Genomic DNA, 23,553 nt, shown 5'->3' with positions numbered 1-23,553 from the left:
TATATATATATATATATATATATATATATATGTGATCTTGAGTGATACTGCCCATTTATACCATTGGGCTGAGGAATGTTTGATTCTGATTGTCAGAAATGAAGCGTCAGCTCCACCATTACCCCACAGTGCTGTTCGACAGTTAAGCCTCGCAGCGTGGTGCTCAAAGTCAAAGTGTGTGTGCGCGTGTGTATGCATATATATATATATATATCACTCGATCCACAACGTTGACATCAGCAAACCGCTCACCCACACGACACCATACACGCTGTCTGTCATCTGCCCTGTACAGTGAAAATTCACGGGATTCATCCGTGAAAAGAACACCTCTCCAAAGTGCCAGACGCCATCGAATGCGAGCATTTGCCCACTCAAGTCGGTTACGACGAACTGCAGTCAGGTCGAGACCCTGATGAGGATGACGAGCATGCAGATGAGCTTCCCTGAGATGGTTTCTGACAGTTTGTGCAGAAATTCTTTGGTTATGCAAACCGATTGTTGCAGCAGCTGTCCGGGTGGCTGGTCTCAGACGATCTTGGAGGTGAAGATGCTGGATGTGGAGGGCCTGGGCTGGTGTGGTTACACGTGTTCTGCGGTTGTGAGGCCGGTTGGATGTACTGCCAAATTCTCTGAAAAGCCTTTGGGGACGGCTTGTGGTAGAGAAATTAACATTAAATTCATGGGCAACAGCTCTGGTGGACATTCCTGCAGTCAGCATGCCAATTGCACGCTCCCTCAAAACTTGCGACATCTGTGGCATTGTGCTGTGATAAAACTGCACATTTTAGAGTGGCCTTTTATTGTGGCCAGCCTAAGGCACACCTGTGCAATAATCATGCTGTCTAATCAGCATCTTGATATGCCACACCTGTGAGGCGGATGGATTATATCGGCAAAGGAGAAGTGCTCACTAACACAGATTTAGACTGATTTGTGAACAATATTTGAGAGAAATAGACCTTTTGTGTACATAGAAAAAGTCTTAGCTCTTTGAGTTCAGCTCATGAAAAATGGGGGCAAAAACAAAAGTGTTGTGTTTATAATTTTGTTCAGTGTATATATATATGGGCGAATTCCAAATGGCTTTCTTGCGCCCTTGAAGGACACTTCGGGAAGGGGACGCCATTTGTAGGGATGTTCCCAACAAAAGTGTACAACTGAATCCCTTCACGAAGGGCTCTTCCAGAAGTCAGTTTGCGAAGGGAACGTTCGATGGTCACGTCACAGAAGTGATTTCCATTTGTGATCTTCGGTTAGATCTTGCGATGCATTTTAAAGCAAAGTTGTGGGTGATTTCGACTTCACATACAAACGCAAGTAAAATAGGCTTATTAAATTTGTCTTTATTTTAATGTAATACAAAATATTTTTCATCAGTGATAGAAATATGATTTAAGATGGTAGTGAAAGCACGTTTAAGATTTAAGATGGTAGTGAAAGCACGTTTAAGCAGGTTTAGCTTGAAAACGTTTAATAGTAATAAGACACAATTAGATAATATTTGAATAAAATAATTTATTTGCAACAACTCATGGAGTGTCAAATGCTGTAAGCACGTGCAGCGTTGTCAAGGTAACATTTGGTCAGTCATTCCCTTCGCCAAGGGTGTCCCAAACACTTATACGAGACAGTAATGCCCAACACCCTTCAAAGGTGGGCTCTTCCCTTCGAAGTAGAAATGCTGCTTATTTATACATACACATATACATGCACGGCAAAATATATATATATATACATACACACACATACACACACACACAACATAAGTGAAATATGGCCCCCTGGTACATGTCTAGGATATATTGCCATTAATAAGTCAAACCATATATACATACATATATATAGGGGGCCATATTTCACTTTTGTTTTTAGTTGGATAAAACATTCAGAAATGACATGTGGTTAGTGAAGAACAAAGCTGAAAAAAGGTAAATGCACTAAAGTCAAACTAACCTCCACTCCCGTGTAGTTCTCAAAGAAGAACAGGACCATACTCTGATACACTGAATACACACAGTCATCCACAGTGTGATAGAGTCTGGACGGTAGCACAGTGGACAGCAGCCGCCAGGCGCTCCAGGTCAGCAGATAAGCAGGAGCGGTGCCCAGCATCACCGCTGCTGGAAGCCAGTACCGCAACGAGTACGTGTGCACGACCAGAGACAGCAGCATTTTGACTGGAAAACCCAAATGACTCGAGCGAATCTGATCCCTATACAGCTGCAACTCAAATTAAGTCGGTGTCCCCAGTGACCCTGCCCGACATGCATCGATCTTTTCGTCCAATTCAGTCGATTTCAATTATTAATCACACAATAACTGTGCGAATAATTTCGGTCAAGGAGGGGGGAAAAGTTAATGCAAAATTTCACGCTGTTTGTCTTCCGGAAATTTCCTCGAGGTTTAAAGCATGACATCCCTGTTAATGCAGCGCACTTCCTTGTCTAATAATGCAAAATGCACGAAACTTCAAGATGAAACAGACGTAACTAACTGCTGCTACACCTTGAGTAAACTATACTCTGATTTTAAAAAATGACTAGAAGTAGAGGTAATTCACTTACTAAACCCTCCATAGGACACTCCAGTGACAGAAAACCTAAGTTGATTTAAGCATGAAAACCAATTTTACAGCTTCCTCATTTATACCATAACAAACACAATGTCAAACAAATACAACCGGCCACATTTCTCGCTCGCAAAAGTCATACACGACTTACAGCCTCCATGTTTCAGGATTGTCATCAGTCACATGCTTGTATTGTGCACTTTGATTGGCTGAAGCACGAGTTCCGGTGTTACGAAATTTTAGGCGAAAGGTTTTGCCCAGAGCCATGGAAAGAAAGAGTTGCGTCAACGGAAGTCCAAAACGCTCGATCGTCACGTGATTCACGTAGACCTCAAATAGTTCCAGGAAGTTCATAGCGGGCGATTGAAATATATTGAGTTGGAGAGACAGAACTGTGATTCTTGGTAATTAGTAGACAATAAAATAATGTATACGTAGTATATATATATAGAGAGAGAGAGATGTAGTTATATTAGTGTTGTTTTTAAAAGATAAAATCCTCTAATAGTTGAGGATTAATGTGGTCAGCTATCCGTACCTGCCTTGTTAACATATTTTAGGCTTTAGTTACCATGGTAAAAGTCCGTGTTTGCTATATAAACGACATCGTGGTCTTCTGCCAAGGTTACTTCAGCCTCTCTCTATAAATATAATTATGTGTGTGTGTGTTCTTACAACTTGCTTGTTAGTCAAGTTCAATCACAAATATATACCTGTTCATTGTCGTTTTACTAATCTCATGGTAAATGTTAAGTTTGTTGTCTTAGAAAATTCGTTCCAAATAAATGAAGATATTTTATTAAGTGAAAACTAACCTTGTTCAATGTTTTTGATTCTTGTGCTCCCCTCAGTTATTAATATATAAAAATATATTTGTAGTATATTCCAATTTAAAACAACTTAAAATATTTGTACACATTTAATCATATATTTTATGTATGTTGACTTTTGTTATGCACTTATTTACAGCAATCGATTTATACATTTATAATAAACTATAAAGCCTGTTGTCCTTGAACAGTCTCCACTATAGTTTGCTGTGCTGCATGGGAGTGCTCACTCACAGAAAAGAATGTGAATGTATGGTTTCCCTACTGATCTGGAGAGGATAAAAAAAATTATGCATCAAGTTTTGTTCAATTCACATTTATTTGTATAGCACTTTTTAATATACACATTGTTTCAAAGCAGCTCTACAGAAAATGAATGTTTCTACATTACGAATAAGAGTTCTGTTAACAGGTGTAACTGTGCCAAAGTAATGGTAGAAATGTTCTAAAATTAGGCTATACATATCATGCCGTTAAGTAACGTCATGTATTCAGAAACAGTTAAATATATACAGAAACAATGAACAAATTAAAGCAATGGTTACATGATGTGATCATGTTGATTACAATGCAAGGAAAATGTAGCAGTTTTGTATGTTTATTCAGAGTCAGCTTAATCTGAAGTCCTCTCAAGGGCTGGGTCATCTCTTCACAGGTGTTGGGTCATCTGAAGTCTTCGTAAGAGGCTGGATATAGTCAGCAGGAGCAATCTATAGATTACACCAACAAAATGTGATGTAATCATACTAGGGAACTGGCACTTTTTCACAAAGAGCAGGGAAAGACTTGCCAAAACCAGTGAAGAGACTCATTGTGAGGGTGATGTCTCTTTACAGGGAGTCTTCAGGTGGTTCTTGTTCTGAAAGCAAGATAGCGAAGGAGAAAAACACAGGAGAAATGGTTAAGTGATGCTCCATCACATTGCAGTCCTGTGGCATTCTGTGGCAGTCTATTTAATAACTCCCCACCAGCACTTTTAAATTACACAACGATGGATGAAACTGCATGAAGAGAATGAATAACATCCCGTAAATCTACTAATTAAGTGAGGAATAATCTAATAATCATCTGTTTTAATGCACAGGGTAATTTGATTAGCTGTGCTGATAATATACTATTTTGTTCTATAAATGTCATACCTTTCAAAAGTTCATCACAGCGGTCTCTTCTGCTGCATCTCTATGGCGCTGATAGTATGAGCGCTAACTTCCGGGAACTATTGAGCGGCTCCACGATCCGCCATTGCTGTAAAAAAAACTGGTCCATTGGAGTGAACGGAGTTGTCACAACTCTCTCTCTCTACAGCTCTGGTTTTACCTACATGCAGACAGTAAAAAAATAAAATAAAAACCCGGTACCTCATAAGACTTCAGATTATTACTACTTTTATTATTACTAAGGCTTTGATTAGTTTGATTAAATACATTGAATTATGTTCTCTGCATTAACAAATTATTTCATATTTATGTTGACTTTTTCCAAGTAAACAATTTTCCTATCCAAATATGGATTCTGAGTAATAAATACAATTTATTTCCCCATTAATCTGCAGAATTCCAATACTGGTCTTCTCATTAGCAGAGTTTTTCACTTACTGATCTTTCATACCGGTTTCCATACTCAGTTTTGATTTATATATGATTTTGACTGATTAACAGGATTTGCTTGTGCGCATTGGTGCTTAATCCAGTCTTTCAAACCCCACAAATATATGGTCCAGCCCTAGGCCTTTAGTAAAATTCATGTTTACTCAATTCATGTGTAAAATGTAAAACTGACAGAACATGCCTTGACATTAAATTTGTGACTATAACACATGCAACAGCTGATAAGGCAGGGCTGTCCAAACTCGGTCCTGGAGGGCCGGTGTCCTGCAGAGTTTAGCTCCAACTTGCCTCAACACACCTGACTGGAAGTTTCTATGCCTAGTAAGAGCTTGATTAGCTGGTTCAGGTGTTTTTAATTAGGGTTGAAGCTAAACTCTGCAGGACACCGGCCCTCCAGGACCGAGTTTGGACAGCCCTGTAATAAGGTAACAAAACAAAAAAACAAACAAAAAAACTGAATAAGATGAACATTTAAAATGTGTGTGTGTATAAATATAACTCTTTTCTGTCTGTTTTAAGAAACTTTGATTGTAACCAAATTGTATAGCTTTACATCTACATTTCACTCCTTATTTCACTTCAGATTCAACTTCATGCCTCACCTGCTTTCTGCTCTCTTTCCTTTCTTCCATATCTTACTTGGATTTCCTGACTGCACACTGTTTTCTTAAAAAAAGGTCACACATTCGGACAAGCCATGTTTACCACCTTACAAGAAAAACTAACATTTTAAAAATGTATTATTTGAATTTTAATCCATGTTAAGCGCAGCAACAAATAATACAAGTAGTCACATAATATTTGTTTACATTTAGTGAGCATAAGTTGAAATGAAAATCTGAATCTCAAAGGGCTAATATCTTTCATGATAAGGAGGTCCTCATTTTTGTAGCCACAATGACCAGGGTCGTATTGCATTAGTCAAAACTATTTTATCATTTAAAGTAGTGTTGGGTCGCTCTTGAACAAATCTTTAATCAAATTATCTGAATAACGTTTTTTGGACGGCCCACAGTATGCTATACTTGCAGGAGCTCACCATACAATAGCTGCAGAGGCATCTGGTCAGAGGACAATCAAATTAACGTCCCTTTAATTAAAGACCATTGTTATGCTCTGAAAGTGTAAATCCATTGGGCAATCACGCTTAAATGGCCCACCTGAACTTTACCTGAACTTACCCTATAAAGCAAAATATATATCTATTAAAACTTGTTGCCAGGATATACATTTGCATTTATGCATTTGGTACATGCTTTTATCCAAAGCAACATACACTGCATTCAGTACTTAATTTTCTTTGGGAATCTAATATATGACCTTGGTGTTACTAGCATCATGCTCTATTGTTTGAGCTACAGGAGAGCTGTTATATCTACCTTACATTTCTTGCACAATTAAACCTCTACAAAGAATCATGCAAGAGAAGTGTCCATCAGTTGTAGCCTTTCAAATTCTTCATTCCAAAGGGTCTTTTGAATTGGCCAGTTTTGAACACTGGTTTGGCACGACCCTTCAATGTATACCCTTTGGGAGTGTATTTATCCCATTTGGAACACAGCACTCATTTTGGGTGGCAGTGCACATGCCACTTCTGAAGGTTGTGGTTGCGTTACCATGTCCGAAATCGCTCACTTGTTCACCCATTCACTAATCCCTATATACTGCATGGCAGTGAAGTGCACTATCAGAAAGAAGTTAAATGAAGTGAAGAATTCAGACACCGTGTGACTGATGTTATATTACTAATAATTAACATCAATATTAATATCAATTGATGTTAATTTGGTTTTCCATGAGCAGCCATCCAAACGGTCTATTTTCTGGTGTTGTTTATAGTCAGTAGTAAGGTCCCTTTTCTGTATTATTGTAACTGTGATCTTAACTGCCTACCTGCAAGTCTTAAGGACTGTTCCACAGGTGCATGTGCAATAACTGTTTATAGTTGACTGAACATGCATAAAAACATACAAACGATTTTACAAATGATTTTTGGGTGCACTCAATGGCTTCCAATTTGTTTTAGCAGCTCAATTCTTTCAGGCTCAGACAAGTTTCACTATTATCAGATAGTTTCCAAATACATTATGAACTATATAGTATTATGATAACAACATTTCTCTTTGTTTAATAATGCCAGTGTTCTTTCTAATAATTAAAGGGACAAGTTCAAAACAATTCATTCAGAAATCGGACATCATAACTGTCTGTTTAAAGAAATACTGCAGATTATCATGTTTTCAATAAGGTTGTACTGTGATATTGTATGTTGCTATAAAATGTCAACCACCTGTCAGAAATGAATTCAATCGAATAAAAGATCTAGCTGAAAAGAATGATCTGCTTGAGAGTTTGACAAAAATGTAAGGAAAATGTGACGAGTATAAAAGTCCAACAAATTTTATTTTCAAAAATGCATTCTTACTGTATCTCTTTGTTAAACCTAAGGTCTAAAATGGATGACCTAGCCTAAATGCGAACATTTACTCTTTACTCTCTACCACCTTTACATTTACTTGAAGGATGCATTCATTTTTTAATCACAGTTTTATTAAATTAAGGGGGAAAAAAATACACAGAGTAACATAAAAGACAACTGACTATATAACATGAACATTACAAATCACTACTACACTAAGTTGCCAAGCACACAAAATACAGTAGAGATATTTAATAATAGTATCTATAGATTAAAAAAAAAAAAAAGTCAAAGCCAATTTTTACAACTACAGGAGTATCACATTCCAGGGTTCTTCATTCCAAGACATAGTTTTCATATGGGAGCAGTGTGAGGTGTGTGACACAGTCTGAAAAGAATAAAAACATAATTGTTATATAAAATAAGGATGGCTCAACACTTTCCATGCTCAATTATGTAATCCTGAGTATCAGACCTGTACTGCCCCCCCTCCCCCTCATCAGTTGAGAATATATCTATACCCCACTATCTACACACCACTTCATTATAAAGAGAAGCACACACAAATACACATCTTACTGATACATCTGGTGAAAACCTACATTTTTAAAAACTGCAATTACAAATTTCTATTTTTGTTTCAAGAGTGCCAATATTCTGAACAATACATCTTTGATAGCACTAAATAAATATGCACTACAAAAAGTGTAAATACTAAATATTTATTGTCTTTTATTGCACAAAACTATCATAGTTTTCCATATAGGGAGGCACAAAGGCACATCTGTGTTGCCAAGTTTGCTTGTTATAAGCAACTTTGGGGTTGTTTACAGATCAAATTCATTTACAGATTTGGGTAGACGCGGTTTCATTTTTTAAAATTGTATTTAATTTTATTTTTTCCCCCTTGGGATTATTTCCAGAATACAGTTGCATATTTTGGGTTTATTAGTGGTTGGCTCCCATAGAACTAAATGTATGACTGATTTATTGAAAATAATTGTGGTGAAACAATCTGTCATTGAACATCAAAAAACAAACAAAAAAAACAAACAAACTAACACAAGAACTTATCATAGATGAGAAGAGTGTGAGGAATTCATTCCTCTAAACATAAATAGACAAGTAGTGAAGAGGGTCATTAATTTAATATACCATCAGTTTCTCAAATAAAATGATTTAATGACTTCAGAAGACTTGGAATATAATGCACTAAATATTCTGTGGTGCTTTAATATTTTTAAATTTTATTATTAATATTACTTTTTCTTTATTTATTATTTGATCTCAAAAGTAACAACCATGAGAAACCCCTAGTATCCGATTTGGATTGGTCCATTCTGACTAATACCTGACCCAACAAAAAAAAGGTCTGTATTAGATCGGTAGCAACCTAAGTAAGGATCTGCACATCCCTAATATAAAACAGAGCACTTACATGATTCATGATGGTACTACCATCATGTTCTGTACTACTGTACTGCTCTTGCTCTTACTGCAGAATTCAGTTAAAAGTTTTTAATTGAACGGCCTCTTGGCGTTCCTTGGCAATTCAAAATGGCCAAGGTTCCCAGACCTTCTGCTGTCAGCCTGAAGGTCAGGCTATACAAGACTAACAATCCACTTATCTCCAACTGCCCCTGTAAAGCCTGAAATCTCAGGCTTTAGTGAAAAGTGTAAAGTGAAATAGGTGGACCAATGTAAAACTTCATCTCAGTCAAAAAAACTGAGATTGCACAAATAACCAGCTCTACTGATTTGCTGAACAGTAAGCCTGATATCAACAGACAATGCCCTAATCACCAAAATAAATAAATAAATAAAATATCCCTTCAAATGGTCTTTACATCTTTAATACATCTTTAAAATAGCATAATATCTGCTTTAGATGCTGTTCTTTGAAGGACTATGTGTCCAAAGACTGCGAAGTTGTTATACAGGGCACCGAGTAACACTGTAGCAACTAACATGTCACAGCCCTTCATCCCTGATCCTATAAGCACCCAACACAGAGTATAAAGGGGAGAAAAAAAGTGCAAACCCTTCCATTAACTCTAAATGCACAGAGGTCTATGGGGACACAAATAGTTCACAGTCCTGCTCAAAAAAATCTGTCATCAAAATTCACCCCAAGGAGACTTAAATCACTGAACATCTCTGCTTTTCTTGATTAATTCTTTACTTGCCAGATCTGAATTCTTTGACATATTCAATCTCAAAAGCTCAACAGCTCAAAGAAATGTTCATGAATGACACTAACAGCTGAGCAGCACTCCTCCCGTTTCGTTCACCTAGACCAGAGGTGGGCAAACTTTTTAGACCAGAGGGCCACATCAAGTTTTGCAAACCAAGTGAAGGTCCGCATGCCAAATCCTTGATAAAATAACTTTTATTTACAGTGGAGGTATGCATGGAACATATATTATCTGACAGAACACAACAAAAATTCTTATTTAATATCTATTATTGAGTCAAATTTACAACAGACAATCTAATTTGCACTGCTATTAGTATGTACATATCAATCATCATAAAACTATGTCTGATAAAAACTGAAGGAGAACCTTAGTCTTTGTCTTTCCAAGTCATGGTTATGAGTGTGTTAATGTGAACAATGAACCTGGTCCCCTCTCCTTGCAAGGGTGTCAAAGTCTGGAGTGATCTTTAATGTAGAGATCCTCAGGATAGCTGAAAAGTGGCTGTTTGTTAAATTTGATCTGCAAATCCTTGATAAAATAACTTTTATTTACAGTGGAGGTATGCATGGAACATATATTATCTGACAGAACACAACAAAAATTCTTATTTAATATCTATTATTGAGTCAAATTTACAACAGACAATCTAATTTGCACTGCTATTAGTATGTACATATCAATCATCATAAAACTATGTCTGATAAAAACTGAAGGAGAACCTTAGTCTTTGTCTTTCCAAGTCATGGTTATGAGTGTGTTAATGTGAACAATGAACCTGGTCCCCTCTCCTTGCAAGGGTGTCAAAGTCTGGAGTGATCTTTAATGTAGAGATCCTCAGGATAGCTGAAAAGTGGCTGTTTGTTAAATTTGATCTGCGGTGGGATTTGTTGTAGTTCATGACTGAGTAGGTTTGTTCACACACATGTGTGGATCCAAATAAAACAAGCATTCTTTGGGCATGCTTTTTAATGTTTGGGAATTTTTTTTCATCCATTGAGGTATAAAACTGGTTAACTGGTGCTGTCTGAAACTTCTCCTTTAAAGTACTGTCACACTGGATGTCGATGAGTTCGAGTTGTGTGTCTGGTGGTGCTTTCTCACTGTCAAAAGATAGGGGGCATGAGACAAGTTCAAACTCAGTCTCAATTTTTGCAAAGTCTGTGAAGCGACGGGAAAATTCTGCATGCAGGTTGATCAAAGTTGCTGCTGTACCTCTTAATGCGAGACTGTGTTATTGGTGTGCTTAGTCCAGTCAGTGTAGGAAAATGAGCGAAATCTCAGCTGGATATCTGTCTGGAGAACAGTACAAGTTTGGCCTCGAACGCTTTCACTTTGCTGTACAGTTCATGCACAAAAACTTCCTTTCCCTGAAGTCTCAAATTGAGATCGTTCAGATGCCTCAGTGTGTCGACACGGAACGCGAGGTCGGCCAGCCAGTCTGTGTCTTGTAATTCAGGGAAGTCATCAGTTTTGCCAATCGTACTGATGAACATTGCTATCTCACCTTTTAGTTCCCAGACACGGTGAAACACATTGCAGAGACTTAGCCAGCACACATTTGAATGGTACAAGAGGTTGAATGGTGCTCTGCCTCAGTTTCGTTAAGCAGCTGAATGAACTGCCGGTGGTTCAGCGCTCTTGCCCGTATAAAGTTGACAAGCTTCACAACCACTTTGACAACATTTTCTAGCTTCAACACACTTTTACACAAGGCTTCCTGGTGTATGATGCAGTGAAGAAATATCAGTTCTTCTGAGTTCGAGGTTTCGTCTTTTACTTTGTCTTGTAACCTTTTTAGCAGTCCAGTGTTTTTACCGGTTAGATTTGGCGATCCATCTGTTGTGACGCTTGTCAGCTTTCTCCATGGCAGGTTATTTTTTTCCAGGCAGACGGACACACTGTCATACAAATCCACGCCCCTGGTCGTTCCCATCATTGATTCCATCCCGAGGAGTTCTTCTGTTATATTCGAAATTTTCGTTTATTCCTCTGACAAAAATCAAAAGTTGAGCAGTGTCTATGATGTGTCAGTGTCAGTACTTTCATCAAGTGCGATAGAAAAAAGACTGAAGCCGTCCGCTTTTTTTTTTTTTTTAAGTTCGGAGAGCAGCTCCTCTGCAATTACTTCCCCGTGCCTGGTAATTGTTCTCTGCGATAAGCTAATTTTCTCAAACTAACTTTTAGAACCAGGACAAAGTACGTCAGCAGTCTCCACCATACAGTTTTTCACAAATTCCCCATCCGAAAAAGGCTTGCTGTGCTTTGCAATTTTATGTGCCACTACATAACTAGCTTTCGTTACAGATTCTTGAATAGAGCACTGTTTTGTAAATGTATTTTGCTGGGCTTTTAAGTTTGTGGCAAGTTTTAAAGCCTTGTTTGCCTTTTCTGCAGGTGACAGGTTGACGGCATAATTCGAATGCTTACTTGAAAAATTATGACTGGGGTTGTAGTCTTTAAAAACCGCAATACATTCTTGGCATATTAGACAATCCCGCCTTCTGTCCGATATTGGTGAAGTAGTATTTTGTTGTCCATTATTCCTTGAACACATGACATTGAGTCCCCTTTTCTTTTTTTCGCCACACTCATTTTCACTCATTAACGTCCGAGTTACCGAGTGCATTCTAATTCTACTGTAGGCGCTAACTGTACCGCGTACTATACTGCCATCAAATGGCGTTTGCTTGTATTGCATCAAATTAGTAATTCTGAACTAAAACCGTTACTCAAATGTAGAATTTTTAAAAACTCCCTCGAGGGTCAGATGAAAGTGTTCGGCGGGCCGTATTTTGCCCCCCTCTGACCTAGACAATGACTTACAAAGAACAGAGCAAGTTGTTTCAGCTCTCTCTGTCGCACACTACACATGAAACCCGAGATGAGAGAGTCATTCGTAGAGTTTATGTTGAGGACCTTTGATAACTGTCATGCCAAGCCTGCTTCTCCTGTGAGCTCAGGAAGAGAATGCTGGTGCTTACCCTCCTTCGATGTGTATCATCCACGCAAGCTTGATCAAATTTGTGTAGTGTTTGACTCCAGTGCCCAGTTCCTTGGAGAGTCTTTGAACAATGTGCTTCTAACGGGCACTGATCTAAATTCTTCTAGGAATAGTCTACTAGGAATCCTGATACGCTTTAGCAGCATGGCAGAATACCACATGAAAGTCCAAGACTTCTGCAACAGCCTCTCCCCAGCCATTGCCATTTATGGCCTCAGATGTGCTTCCTGAAGTGGAATGCTGTGCAGACACAAGACATTTTATTGAAAGAGACTTTCGACAATGAAATCAAGTCACTTCCCTCCATAACCAACGCAATCAGTCTGCTTAAGGCTACCAAAGATATGTTTGCTATCTCTAACCTAAGACTCCACAAAATAGCATTCAACAACCCAGCTGTGATGCATGCATTCTATCAAGCCATCTATGCTAAAGACTTGAGACATTTGAATCTAGACACTGATTCACTCCCTTTTCAGCGAGGTCTTGGCTTGAGTTGGGATCTTCAGAGCGACATTCACATTCCAAGTCAACCTCAGTGACAACCCTTTCACATACAGAAAAGTCCTGGTGACTGTAAACAGCTTTTCCCACCCATTTGTCAAAGGAAAACTGCTATTCCGATAATTTTTTAACAGGAAGTCGGACTGGGATGTCCCCCTCACAACAGAGAAGAAAGCGGAATGGAATCTCTGGAAAGTCTCACTGCAAGACTTACAACAGCTCAAAATCCCACAAACTTACACTCCCATGTCCATTTCCCACACAAATATAGGGAAGCTCCCTACAATCTTATCGATCCAGATCCAGATGTAGAGGTACAAGCACATGCCACCATGCTTATATTCTGATTCTAGCCTTAGCTCACATCGTTTTGAAATGTTCTCATTCTGGCAAGGGTCATAGCTTCTCTTATCCACATTGCTCAGTCTTTCAGAAACAAAGGAAAGTCATGTTGTGGCTGAATAATTATTAAGAGTAGCTATTAATGTTGATTAACAGAATACAAAAACATTTTTTGGGGGGAAAAAAACAATTCATATCAGTTGGTTGCAAAAAGAAAACAAAGCTAAGAACCATTTATGAATTAGTTTATTGCACTTTAGGCATTAGAAATCAAAACTTCACATTGGTATGATAAAGCATAACAGTTATTCAGGTCATCAGCTCATTAGTAGTGATTCCAAGACCTGGAATGGGTGTGTCAGACAAAGGAGACATTCAAAATGTGCAGGAGGGGCTCCAGGAACGTGGTTGGGAATCACTGGCCTACACTTCTGGGTAATCTTCTGTGCAATGAGAAAATTTAAATTCAAATTTAACACTTCATTCATTAATTTCTTTGAGAAAATGCTTTTGTGAGAAATTGTGTTGCTTACTCGATACGCGCTTTGAAGCTTCAGTGTCATGTAACATCACAAATTCCCACCATATTTCTGATATTATCTATAATATCTGATCTAATGCTAAACAACTATAATACGTTAGCATTCGTTGGCTGGTTAGCTTGTCATTCGCGTTTCTATTTGCGTCTATTGCTGTTTTTTTTCTCGCTCCGTTTCTTTTCTCTCTTGCTCCGTTTTTCACGAGTTCATCAAACAACTGTGGTAAGTTGGAATCATTCATCAATCACGGTGAGTAATGGCTTCTTCTCCTGCTATTGTTATTTGCACCGCTTGCCACATGTACAATTTAGCTCTCTCTGTCGGCGATGAGGGATTCACATGTGATAAATGCAGGGAAATAGTTAGGCTGACAGAGAAGATTTCAGAATTAGAGACAAGCATCCAAACTTTAATTGAAGATAGTAAGAATGTGAGGGCTGTATATATGGCTTTGGATGCGTCCAGCTCAGGGAGTCCTGTACATTGTTCGGTTCCGGTTACAGAGCCCATGCAGCAGGGCGACTGGGTGACTGTGAGGCAGCATAGTCACGGGTCAAAACACCGCTCTTCCGTTCCGATCAAAACATTAAAAAGATTTTCCCCACTCAGTGACGCACCCACTGAGAAACCTAATGAAAGTGCTCTAGTTATTGACAATTCTATTGTACAGAACGTGAAAATAGAGATACCAGCCACCATAGTCCAATGTTTACCAGGAGCCAGAGCGCCTGACATCTTGGCAAATTTAAAAGTGCTGGCTAATGCTCAACGTAAATTCAGTAAGATTGATGTTAGCGCTAATGATGTTCGACTTCGCCAGTCGGAGATAACTAAAAATAACATTAAAGAGGTGTGTGAACTTGCAATTAAGATGTCAGACACTGTAATATGCTCTGGTCCCCTCCCTGCTTACCGTGGTGATTAGATATATGGGGAGTCATACGGGGAGTCACTCAATGGCTGGATGTCTAAGTGGTGCCCGCAGAATAACATAGGTTTCATAGACAATTGGACGAGTTTTTGGGGCAGACCTGACCTGTTGAAAAGAGATGGTCTTCATCCCTCCTGGGGTGGTGCTGCTGCTCTTCTCTCTAGAAATATGGCACAGTCTTAGAGTTTGCACTTGACTAACTGGGACCCAGGTTAGGAAGCAGACAGACTGGCTAAACTGACTGTATGCTAGCCGCCTCACGTCACAGTTCATTCTCAGCACATAGACTCTTTCACCTAGATATCACACTATAGAACTGTGTCTGTTCACCGAACTAGAAAATACAAAAAACATCTAAACCAATTTAAGAGTAACAATTTAACTGATGTTCAACAAATAAAAAAATTATATAATAAAGAGAAACAAATGATAAAGCTTGGCTTATTGAATATCACTGATCATAACCTAGATGTGCTCTGTTTGACAGAAACCTGGCTAAAACAAGATGATTACATTATTTTAAACGAGTCTACCCCCCAAGATTACTGTTATAAACATGAGCCGCGTCCAAAAGGTAAAGGGGGAGGTGTTGCTTCAATTTATAACAATATTTTCAGTATTTCTCAGAGGGCAGGCTTCAAGTATAACTCGTTTGAAGTAATGGTGCTTCATTTAACATTATCCAGAGAAACAAGTGTTAATGATAAATCCCCTGTGATGTTTGTACTGGCTACTGTATACAGGCCACCAGGGCACCATATAGACTTTATTAAAGAATTTGCTGATTTTCTATCAGAGTTAGTGCTGGCTGCAGATAAAGTCTTAACTGTTGGTGATTTTAATATCCATGTTGATAATGATAAAAATGCATTGGGATCAGCATTTCTAGACATTCTGATCTCTAATGGGTTAGACAACCCGTTCCAGGTCCTACTCATTGTCAAAATCATACTCTAGATTTAATACTGTCACATGGAATTGATGTTAACGGTGTTGAAATTTTGCAGCAAAGCGATGATATCTCAGATCATTATCTAGTCTTGTGTAAACTCCATATAGCTAAAACTGTAAATTCTACTCCTTGTAACAAGTATGGTAGAACCATCACTTCTACCACTTAAGACTGCTTTGTAAGTAATCTTCCTGATTTAGCTCAATTCCTCAGCATATCCAATTGCTCAGAAAAACTTAATGATGTAACAGAAACTTTGGACTCTCTCTTTTCTAGCATTTTAGGCTCAGTTGCTTCATTACGCTTAAGGAAGATTAAGGAAAACGGTTTGCACACTCGAGCCCTAAAGAGAGCTGCCCGAAAAATGGAGCGCAGCTGGAGGAAAACAAAACTAGAGATATTTCGTGCTGCATGGTGGGAAAGTACCCTATCCTACAGAAAAGCATTAAAAACTGCTAGATCTGATTACTTTTCATCTCTTTTAGAAGAAAACAAACATAACACCAGGTATTTATTCAATATAGTGGCTAAATTAATGAAAAATATTAGCATCAACATGCATTGACATTTCCCAACAGAACAGCAGTAATGACTTTATGAACTACTTTAATTCCAAGATCGATACTATTAGAGATAAAATTGTAACCATTCAGCCGTCAGCTACAGTATCGCATCAGCGCTATAGATCCCCTGAGGAACAATTCCACTCATTCTCTACTATAGGAGAGGAAGAATTTTATAAACTTAAATCTAAACCATGTTAGACCCTATTCCATCTAAGCTCCTAAAAGAGGTGATTCCAGAAGTCATAGATTCTCTTCTGACTATTATTAATTCGGCATTGTCAACTTGACCCCAAAGATCTAGTTAATTACAGACCGATCTCGAATCTCCCTTTTCTGTCAAAGATACTAGAAAAGGTAGTATCCTCACAATTATATTCCTTCTTAGGGAAAAACGGTATCTGTGAGGATTTACAGTCAGGATTTACACCGTATCATAGTACTGAGACTGCTCTCATTAGAGTTACAAATGACCTGCTCTTATCATCTGATCATGGTTGCATCTCTCTATTAGTGCTACTGGATCTTAGTGCTGCGTTCGACACTATCGACCACAATATTCTTTTGAATAGACTAGAAAACTTTGTTGATATTAGTGGAAGTGCATTAGCATGGTTCAAATCGTACTTATCTGACCGCCATCAGTTCGTAGCAGTGAAAGACGAGATATCATATCGATCACAAGTGCAGTATGGAGTACCTCAAGGCTCAGTACTAGGGCCGTTACTCTTCACGCTTTACATGTTACCCTTGGGAGATATCATCAGGAAACACGGTGTTGGCTTTCACTGTTATGCTGATGTCACTCAGCTCTATATTTCTTTGCGGCCCGGCAAAACATACCAATTTGAAAACGGAATGCATAGTCGATATAAAAAACTGGATGAGTAATTTCTTACTGATGGATTCTTACATAAAACCTCATAAAACCTCTGCATGTAATAATCTAGAACAGTGGTTCTCAAACCTCTCCATGGTGTCCCCAGCGCTGCACATTTTGTATGTCTCCCTCTATCTGACACACCCACTTCAGGTCTTGCAGTCTCCACTAATGAGGTGATGAGTTGAATCAGGTGTGGTATTTGAGAAAGACATACAAAATAGACCTTGTCTCCTAGACGGCCATCGGGACAAGACCACAGGAACCAGATGAGCCCTCTGCAAAATCTAACTTTGCTGCAGCAAGGTACAACCTGCTGGTTTGTTTCATCTGGCCAGAGGAGGATTGGCCCCCTGACTGAGCCTCGTTTCTCCCAAGGTTTTTTCTTCATTCTGTCACCGATGGAGTTTTGGTTCGTTGCCGCTGTCGCCTCTGGCTTGCTTAGCTGGGTACACTTAATTTCCAGCAATATCGTCGACTTGATTGCACAGATACTATTTAAACTGAACTGAGCTGGACGATGACATTCAATGTCTGAATTCAATGATGAACTGCCTTTAACTGAAAATTGAGTCTTTACTATTGTCCTTTTGCATTGACACACAATTTTTTTCCTATTTGCTACTGTAAAGCTGCTTTGACACACTCTGTATTGTAAAAAGCGCAATATAAATAAAGGTGACTTGACTTGACATTCATGTTCAGATTTTCATCGCGACAGACATAATAGATTTAGAATTGTGCAGGAGCAATTTTTGCCCCCTTGAAGGCACTTTTGTCCCAAGACCCTGGCTTCCATATAGAGTTAATATTGTGTTACATACTATTAAAAAAACAAAAACATAGGCAGTATATTAGTATATACAATGCAGTACTACAGCACAGCGTGCTAATAATTAATTCTGAACAAAGCCTATATTTTTATAATAGCCCTTCACAATGTGCTGTTGCACACACAGATTTTGTTTATGGGACGTTATGAATATACGACATCCCTTCTTGCTCATTATCATCATCAATTTGCCATCTTACCTAAAATCCACTGTTCAGAAAGACTGCAGCTCCCCTCTGTTTTTTTGCCATTATACTGTCCAATAAAGATTCCAGCCTGTCGCACACTCCGGCATACAGTTCCTCCACAAAGCTGAATGAGTTCTGTCAGGCTGTTGCAGGGGGGCTGGGAGTGTGGGGACACAAACATGGGCCGCTGATGCTGGAACAGATCCTGCTGATGTTCCCCAGCAGACAGATGCTGCTGCAGACGGCATATCTGCAAGAAGAGAGAAAATCTTATAACAACTCATGTTCTTTTACTAAATATTATGGGTACCATGAGCAGAGTCCATACATCAGGGGTCTCAATCAAATAAATGTTATGGGGCCATTTCAAAGTTAAAGGGTTAGCTCACGCAAAAATGAAAATTTACTGTTAATTTACATTTAATTTACATGTACCTCAGTACATCCAAGATGTGGGTGATTTTTTCTCTTCAATAGTACAGCAAAGAAGATTTTTAGTTGAAACCTTGAGAATTTAAGTAGAAATATTAATGTAACTGTAACTTTATTATTGTAAAAACTTCATTAATATTAACCTTCAATATTATAGTAATGTTGTACCAACTGACTCATGTATATTTTACAGCTTTAATTGAGAGATTTTTTTTTCTTGAGAAAATTTGGCATGTACTGTACCCTGATATATATCCAAAATAATCGATATAGAATCGAATCGGTAATCGAATCGAAAGCTTGTGAATGGGAATTTAATCGAATCGTGAAATTTGTGTCAAAAGCACAACCTTTTAGACCAGATGCAGCAGTTGCAGGTGATGCCACAGGCGGCTTTTGTCGCCGCAAGGTCTCTGGCATTGGCTTGGGGTGTGAGGGCTCTCAAAGAGACGGTAGCTGTTGACCAGCTAAAAATCTTCTTGACTCTTATACTTCAGAAAAAAGTAGGGGTTTAAAAGTGTTGACTAACTGAAGACCTCTAAGTTGAAGGTTCGTTAACAGGAGCAGAGGTAAAAAGTTCAAAACTGAAGGAATGCAGGATCTCAAGAAAAATGTAACATCAATATTAGGGGTGGGAATCACCAGAGGCCCCGCAGTAGTTTTATCACAATACTTATGCCACAATACGATATTATGATTTTAAACATTTTGTGGCATGACTGATGATACACGGGGCAACTTTTTGAGCAATGTTTGGGCAATATTGCTGTTAACGGGCAAGACACATGACCGATCTAAAGTATCCAGATAGAAGTTTGTTACCCTTTCTCAGTGGGAAAGTGCCCAAGCAACATTACTCAAAAAAAGTTACCCAGCAAATTTTCCCTGTGTCTCACCTGGTTGCCCGTTGATGCCAACATTAACCAAAGTTGCCCAGCAATATTGCTCAAAAAGTTCAGCTCCGTGTATCATCAGCCTAAAAGTTGCAATATTACTGTGATTAGACTTGTGCCGGTATTCGGTAATGCGATATATTACGGTAATGAATATGCACGATATTGTTAGCGTGGGCACTTCTAAATACCGTGAATAATTATATATTACAAATTATTCAGAATTTCTGATGCATTTTAAGAATACTTTTCCCATCAACTGCTCAAAATGCATAACACCGCTGTATACTGCATGAAAGACACATGCGCACTCTGATGTAAATAAGCGCGGACGAGAAGCGCATGGCGGAACATGTGAGAGACACTCTGGATGAAAGCGCACTTTCACTCTCTGACAGCTGATGGCACTAAACTGCAGAAATGCAGCCGTTACCCCGGAAACCTTGTAAATAAAGCAGCTGCACTACTTTCTGTTTCTGAATCCTGTTTAAATTATTTAAACAGCCATTCAAATTTGTGTATTTGCTATGATGTTTATCACAGCGCCAAATACTTAAATATTGAGACTTAATAGGCTATTTATTTTCAAACTTTTTTTAACATTTTAATCTGGACTACAACATGCCCTAGATATTGTTTGAAAGTGTTTTGATTCTTTATTGTTCGGTCACACTTTACATTAGGGCTTCATTACTTAATATTATTTAATTAATTAGTTAACATAAACTGCCAATGAAAAATTATTCTGAACATTCATTAATCTTAGGTATTCCAATATTTAATAACACGTTGTTAAAATCGAAAGTTGCAACTGTTATTTAATGAGCTAACATGAACTAAGACTTGTATTTTTTTTAACAAAAATTAATAACTTCTGTAGCAAATGTAGCTATTGCTCATTGTGAAAGTTAATGCATTAACTAAGGTTAACTAATGAGGTCCTATTGTAAAGGGTTCTTTTGCACTTTAATCTGTGTAAAAATTTTAACTTTATAATTTTTTCTGTATTGCTTTATTGAATTTAAATGTTCAGTTATTTTTGTTATAAGAAAAAAGTTATTAAACCTGTTATACTGTATTATGACAGCACTTTTTAAAAAAACTATTTCAATATTGTGATAATACTGTATACCGTAATAAAAGCATTAGCAATTAATCGCAACATGAAAATTTTATACCGGCATATCCCTAACTGTGATATATTGATTTATTTATTTTTTTTTTCAACTGCAGAATGTTCCTAAAGGACAGCTTTATCCGCACCTTTTTATCTAATAAGATTAAGTTCTAAGTCTGTTTATGTTACTTAATTTAACTTACAAACAGCTTGAAAGCTAGATGGTGCTATGAGGTCATTTTCATTGCACAACGGTCTACACACGGTAAAAAGGCATTTGATTTCAAACTTTTAAATTAATTTAACTAAAAATGAAACTGGTAAAACAAAAGTGCAGTCAGATTAAATTGTGTTCCGCAAATCACAAACAGACCAAACTAATTTTTTCACTTTTTAGGGACTGATTATACTGATCTATACTGATTATAGTCAGGCTGATGATACATGGGGCAACTTTTTGAGCAATGTTGCCAGGCAACTTCAGGCAAATGTTGCCATCAACGGGCAACCAGGTGAGACACAAGGCCTACAACCGATCTAAATTATTCAGATAAAAATTTGTTACCCATTCTCAATAGCAATGTGCCTAAGCAACATTGCTCAAAAAAAGTTGCCCCGTGTATCATCAGCCTTAGATTGTTTTTTGGTTCACTGTGTTAATATTTTACAAACTTTAGATGTATGCTGTGCATCAGGTGATTGTCTGTCAAATAGAAGGTATTGTCTTCTGTCAGTCGATAAACTCATAGATAAATGGAGGAATACAAATATAAATGATAGAGTATACACATGGAGCAATGAAGATTCATCTAGACTTTCACAAATTGATTATTGGTTAGTCTCTAAAAATCTTGATAGAGATACAGTATCTGTGTTGATACAATGGCCATTTCATCAATGGTTCATAAGGCTAATCATCAATCATCACTTATTAATTTCTACTTTCTCCTGAAGCTATAAAATAAAATAAAATTAAATAAAAACTATTCTGTCACTAACCTTTTTTGGCATTTTATAATTCAGAAGGATGCACACAATAGGCACTTTTGGGACCATTATGTGCCCTTTTACTGAGCTTACACTGATGTAAACTATACAGCAATTGTGACAGGACCACTGTGCTGATTTATTTAATAACAACATACAACGTTGCACTTTAAAAATAAACAAATGGGGGATAAATTACTTCTGGAATATCTACCACTGCAGTGGAAATATGTTTAACTAATCTAATAATTCATGCTTTAAAGGGTTAAAACGGTTTCTGATCTAATGTTTCAATTAAAAAAAAAATTTTCTTAAAAATGTGAGTAGGTCTCTAGTGTAATACAAAGAAAGAAAGAAAAAAAACCGGCCCAAAACTGTAAATGACAAACCCTTTCATCAGAATAAAAGGGACCGAGCTTTTGCATGCTGTAAACTCCGTTTAAGAAAAATAAGGATATTGTGTAATTTCCTTCCTCCTGCAACTTCCTTATGACATTAAATGAACAACACAAACAGGAGCCCTCCCACGCAATGTAATGTGGAGATATGATTCAGCCCCTGCACCTGAGCGATGACAGGCCTTCCTTTGCATTTTCTGCTCTGATTTTGGGGGGGAAATTTAATGGAATTAATTAAAAATGTGGCAGTGTGTTACTGATAGATGAAAGCATTATCATACTGACCTATGAAGTATTTAATAAAACACTAAACAAAACAAAAACAAACAACAACAAAAACAATTACATTTTACTCAAAGCTCTTCTGGATTACCTTGCCATGAAAAAGCACCAGACGTGTTTTTTGTTTTTTTAGTAAATTCTCTTTTTGGACTGAGGAGGACATTTTAAGTTTTGGAAATTTGTTTCCCAACCCTGTTCCTGGAGATGTCTTTGATAATGTTTGAAAATGTGTACTGTTGGTGCACCTCCAAGAACAGGGTTGAGAAACATGTTAAAGTACACCATACGTAAGCTTTTAAACTTAAAATAATAAACAGAGAATAGCATTTAATTCATTATGATATGACAACTTTAAATAATATACAAGTTTAACATTTGATACACTGATTTGTCAAAAGTGGAATAAAAAAATTGTTCAGGTACATTTCCAGTGAAAACTGTGACGCACTCTAGACCGAAAAGAAGCTTTGATCATCATCATAAAGCAATGTTCTCTCAGGTGTTAATGGAAGTGACGACAAGAACTTGATATCCAAGCAGGAGACACCCAAGGGGTTAAAAGACAAAACATCCTCTGAGCGGAATTATTTCCTCCCTCAACACCTGCCTTCCCCTTCCTCCATGTCAGCTTTTCAGGCCAATATTCTGTGATCATCTGAAATGAGGAAATGCTATGACAAACTGGCCTAATAGTATTCTATTTTTACATTTCCAATACTAATGCAGAATCAGACTTCAATTTAAATTTAATATAGGCTGACTGTAATTTTGAAAACCTTACAACTAACCATAAGTCATTACTTTAACACCTTTTACAAAGCAATGCCGACGATTAATACAAAATGTTTTATTACAAATCATATTAACAACATAATCTGAGCAACAAGTTAACCTGAAAAACTGACATCAATTAAAACATTTCTACAGAATTGGAGGATGTTTTACCTGTCTTCGTTTTATATTTAAAAAAAACCCTAAAACCTCCTTTCCAGTTTTCAATGACGAAATTGTCAGACTTCTGGATCCCACTGTACTCGAGATCTAGGGCAGGAAATTATGGTCTAGAAATGATAGTGTGAGTGACAA

General features: G+C 37.7%; 2 protein-coding genes and 1 long non-coding RNA gene across 3 annotated transcripts in view; 1 reads left to right on the top strand and 2 right to left on the bottom strand.

The window, feature by feature from the left end:
- The window catches only part of LOC107568910 (uncharacterized), an 11,837-nt gene extending 10,713 nt beyond the window's left edge, over positions 1 to 1,124 (top strand). Inside the window, exon 3 of the long non-coding RNA XR_001606829.1 lies at positions 1,057 to 1,124. This is a non-coding gene — a long non-coding RNA (uncharacterized lncRNA). The remainder of the gene's footprint in view (positions 1 to 1,056) is intronic.
- agpat5 (1-acylglycerol-3-phosphate O-acyltransferase 5 (lysophosphatidic acid acyltransferase, epsilon)) overlaps positions 1 to 2,733 on the bottom strand; it is a 61,718-nt gene extending 58,985 nt beyond the window's left edge. The window contains exon 1 of the mRNA XM_016254905.1: positions 1,957 to 2,733. Coding sequence (XP_016110391.1) covers positions 1,957 to 2,175 — 219 coding nt within the window. The 5' untranslated portion in view covers positions 2,176 to 2,733. The remainder of the gene's footprint in view (positions 1 to 1,956) is intronic.
- A 4,808-nt stretch (positions 2,734 to 7,541) lies between these two features.
- LOC107568906 (microcephalin-like) overlaps positions 7,542 to 23,553 on the bottom strand; it is a 57,602-nt gene continuing 41,590 nt past the window's right edge. The window contains exons 5-6 of the mRNA XM_016254903.1: positions 18,371 to 18,608; positions 7,542 to 7,816 (exon numbers count right to left, since the gene is read on the bottom strand). Coding sequence (XP_016110389.1) covers positions 7,764 to 7,816; positions 18,371 to 18,608 — 291 coding nt within the window. The 3' untranslated portion in view covers positions 7,542 to 7,763. The remainder of the gene's footprint in view (positions 7,817 to 18,370; positions 18,609 to 23,553) is intronic.

Source organism: Sinocyclocheilus grahami, unplaced genomic scaffold (assembly GCF_001515645.1).
Source record: "Sinocyclocheilus grahami isolate Dianchi unplaced genomic scaffold, SAMN03320097.WGS_v1.1 scaffold1292.1, whole genome shotgun sequence".
NCBI classification, from domain to species: domain Eukaryota; kingdom Metazoa; phylum Chordata; class Actinopteri; order Cypriniformes; family Cyprinidae; genus Sinocyclocheilus; species Sinocyclocheilus grahami.
Note: the sequence above shows the minus strand (reverse complement) of the source record. Positions and strands in the feature narration are given on the sequence as shown.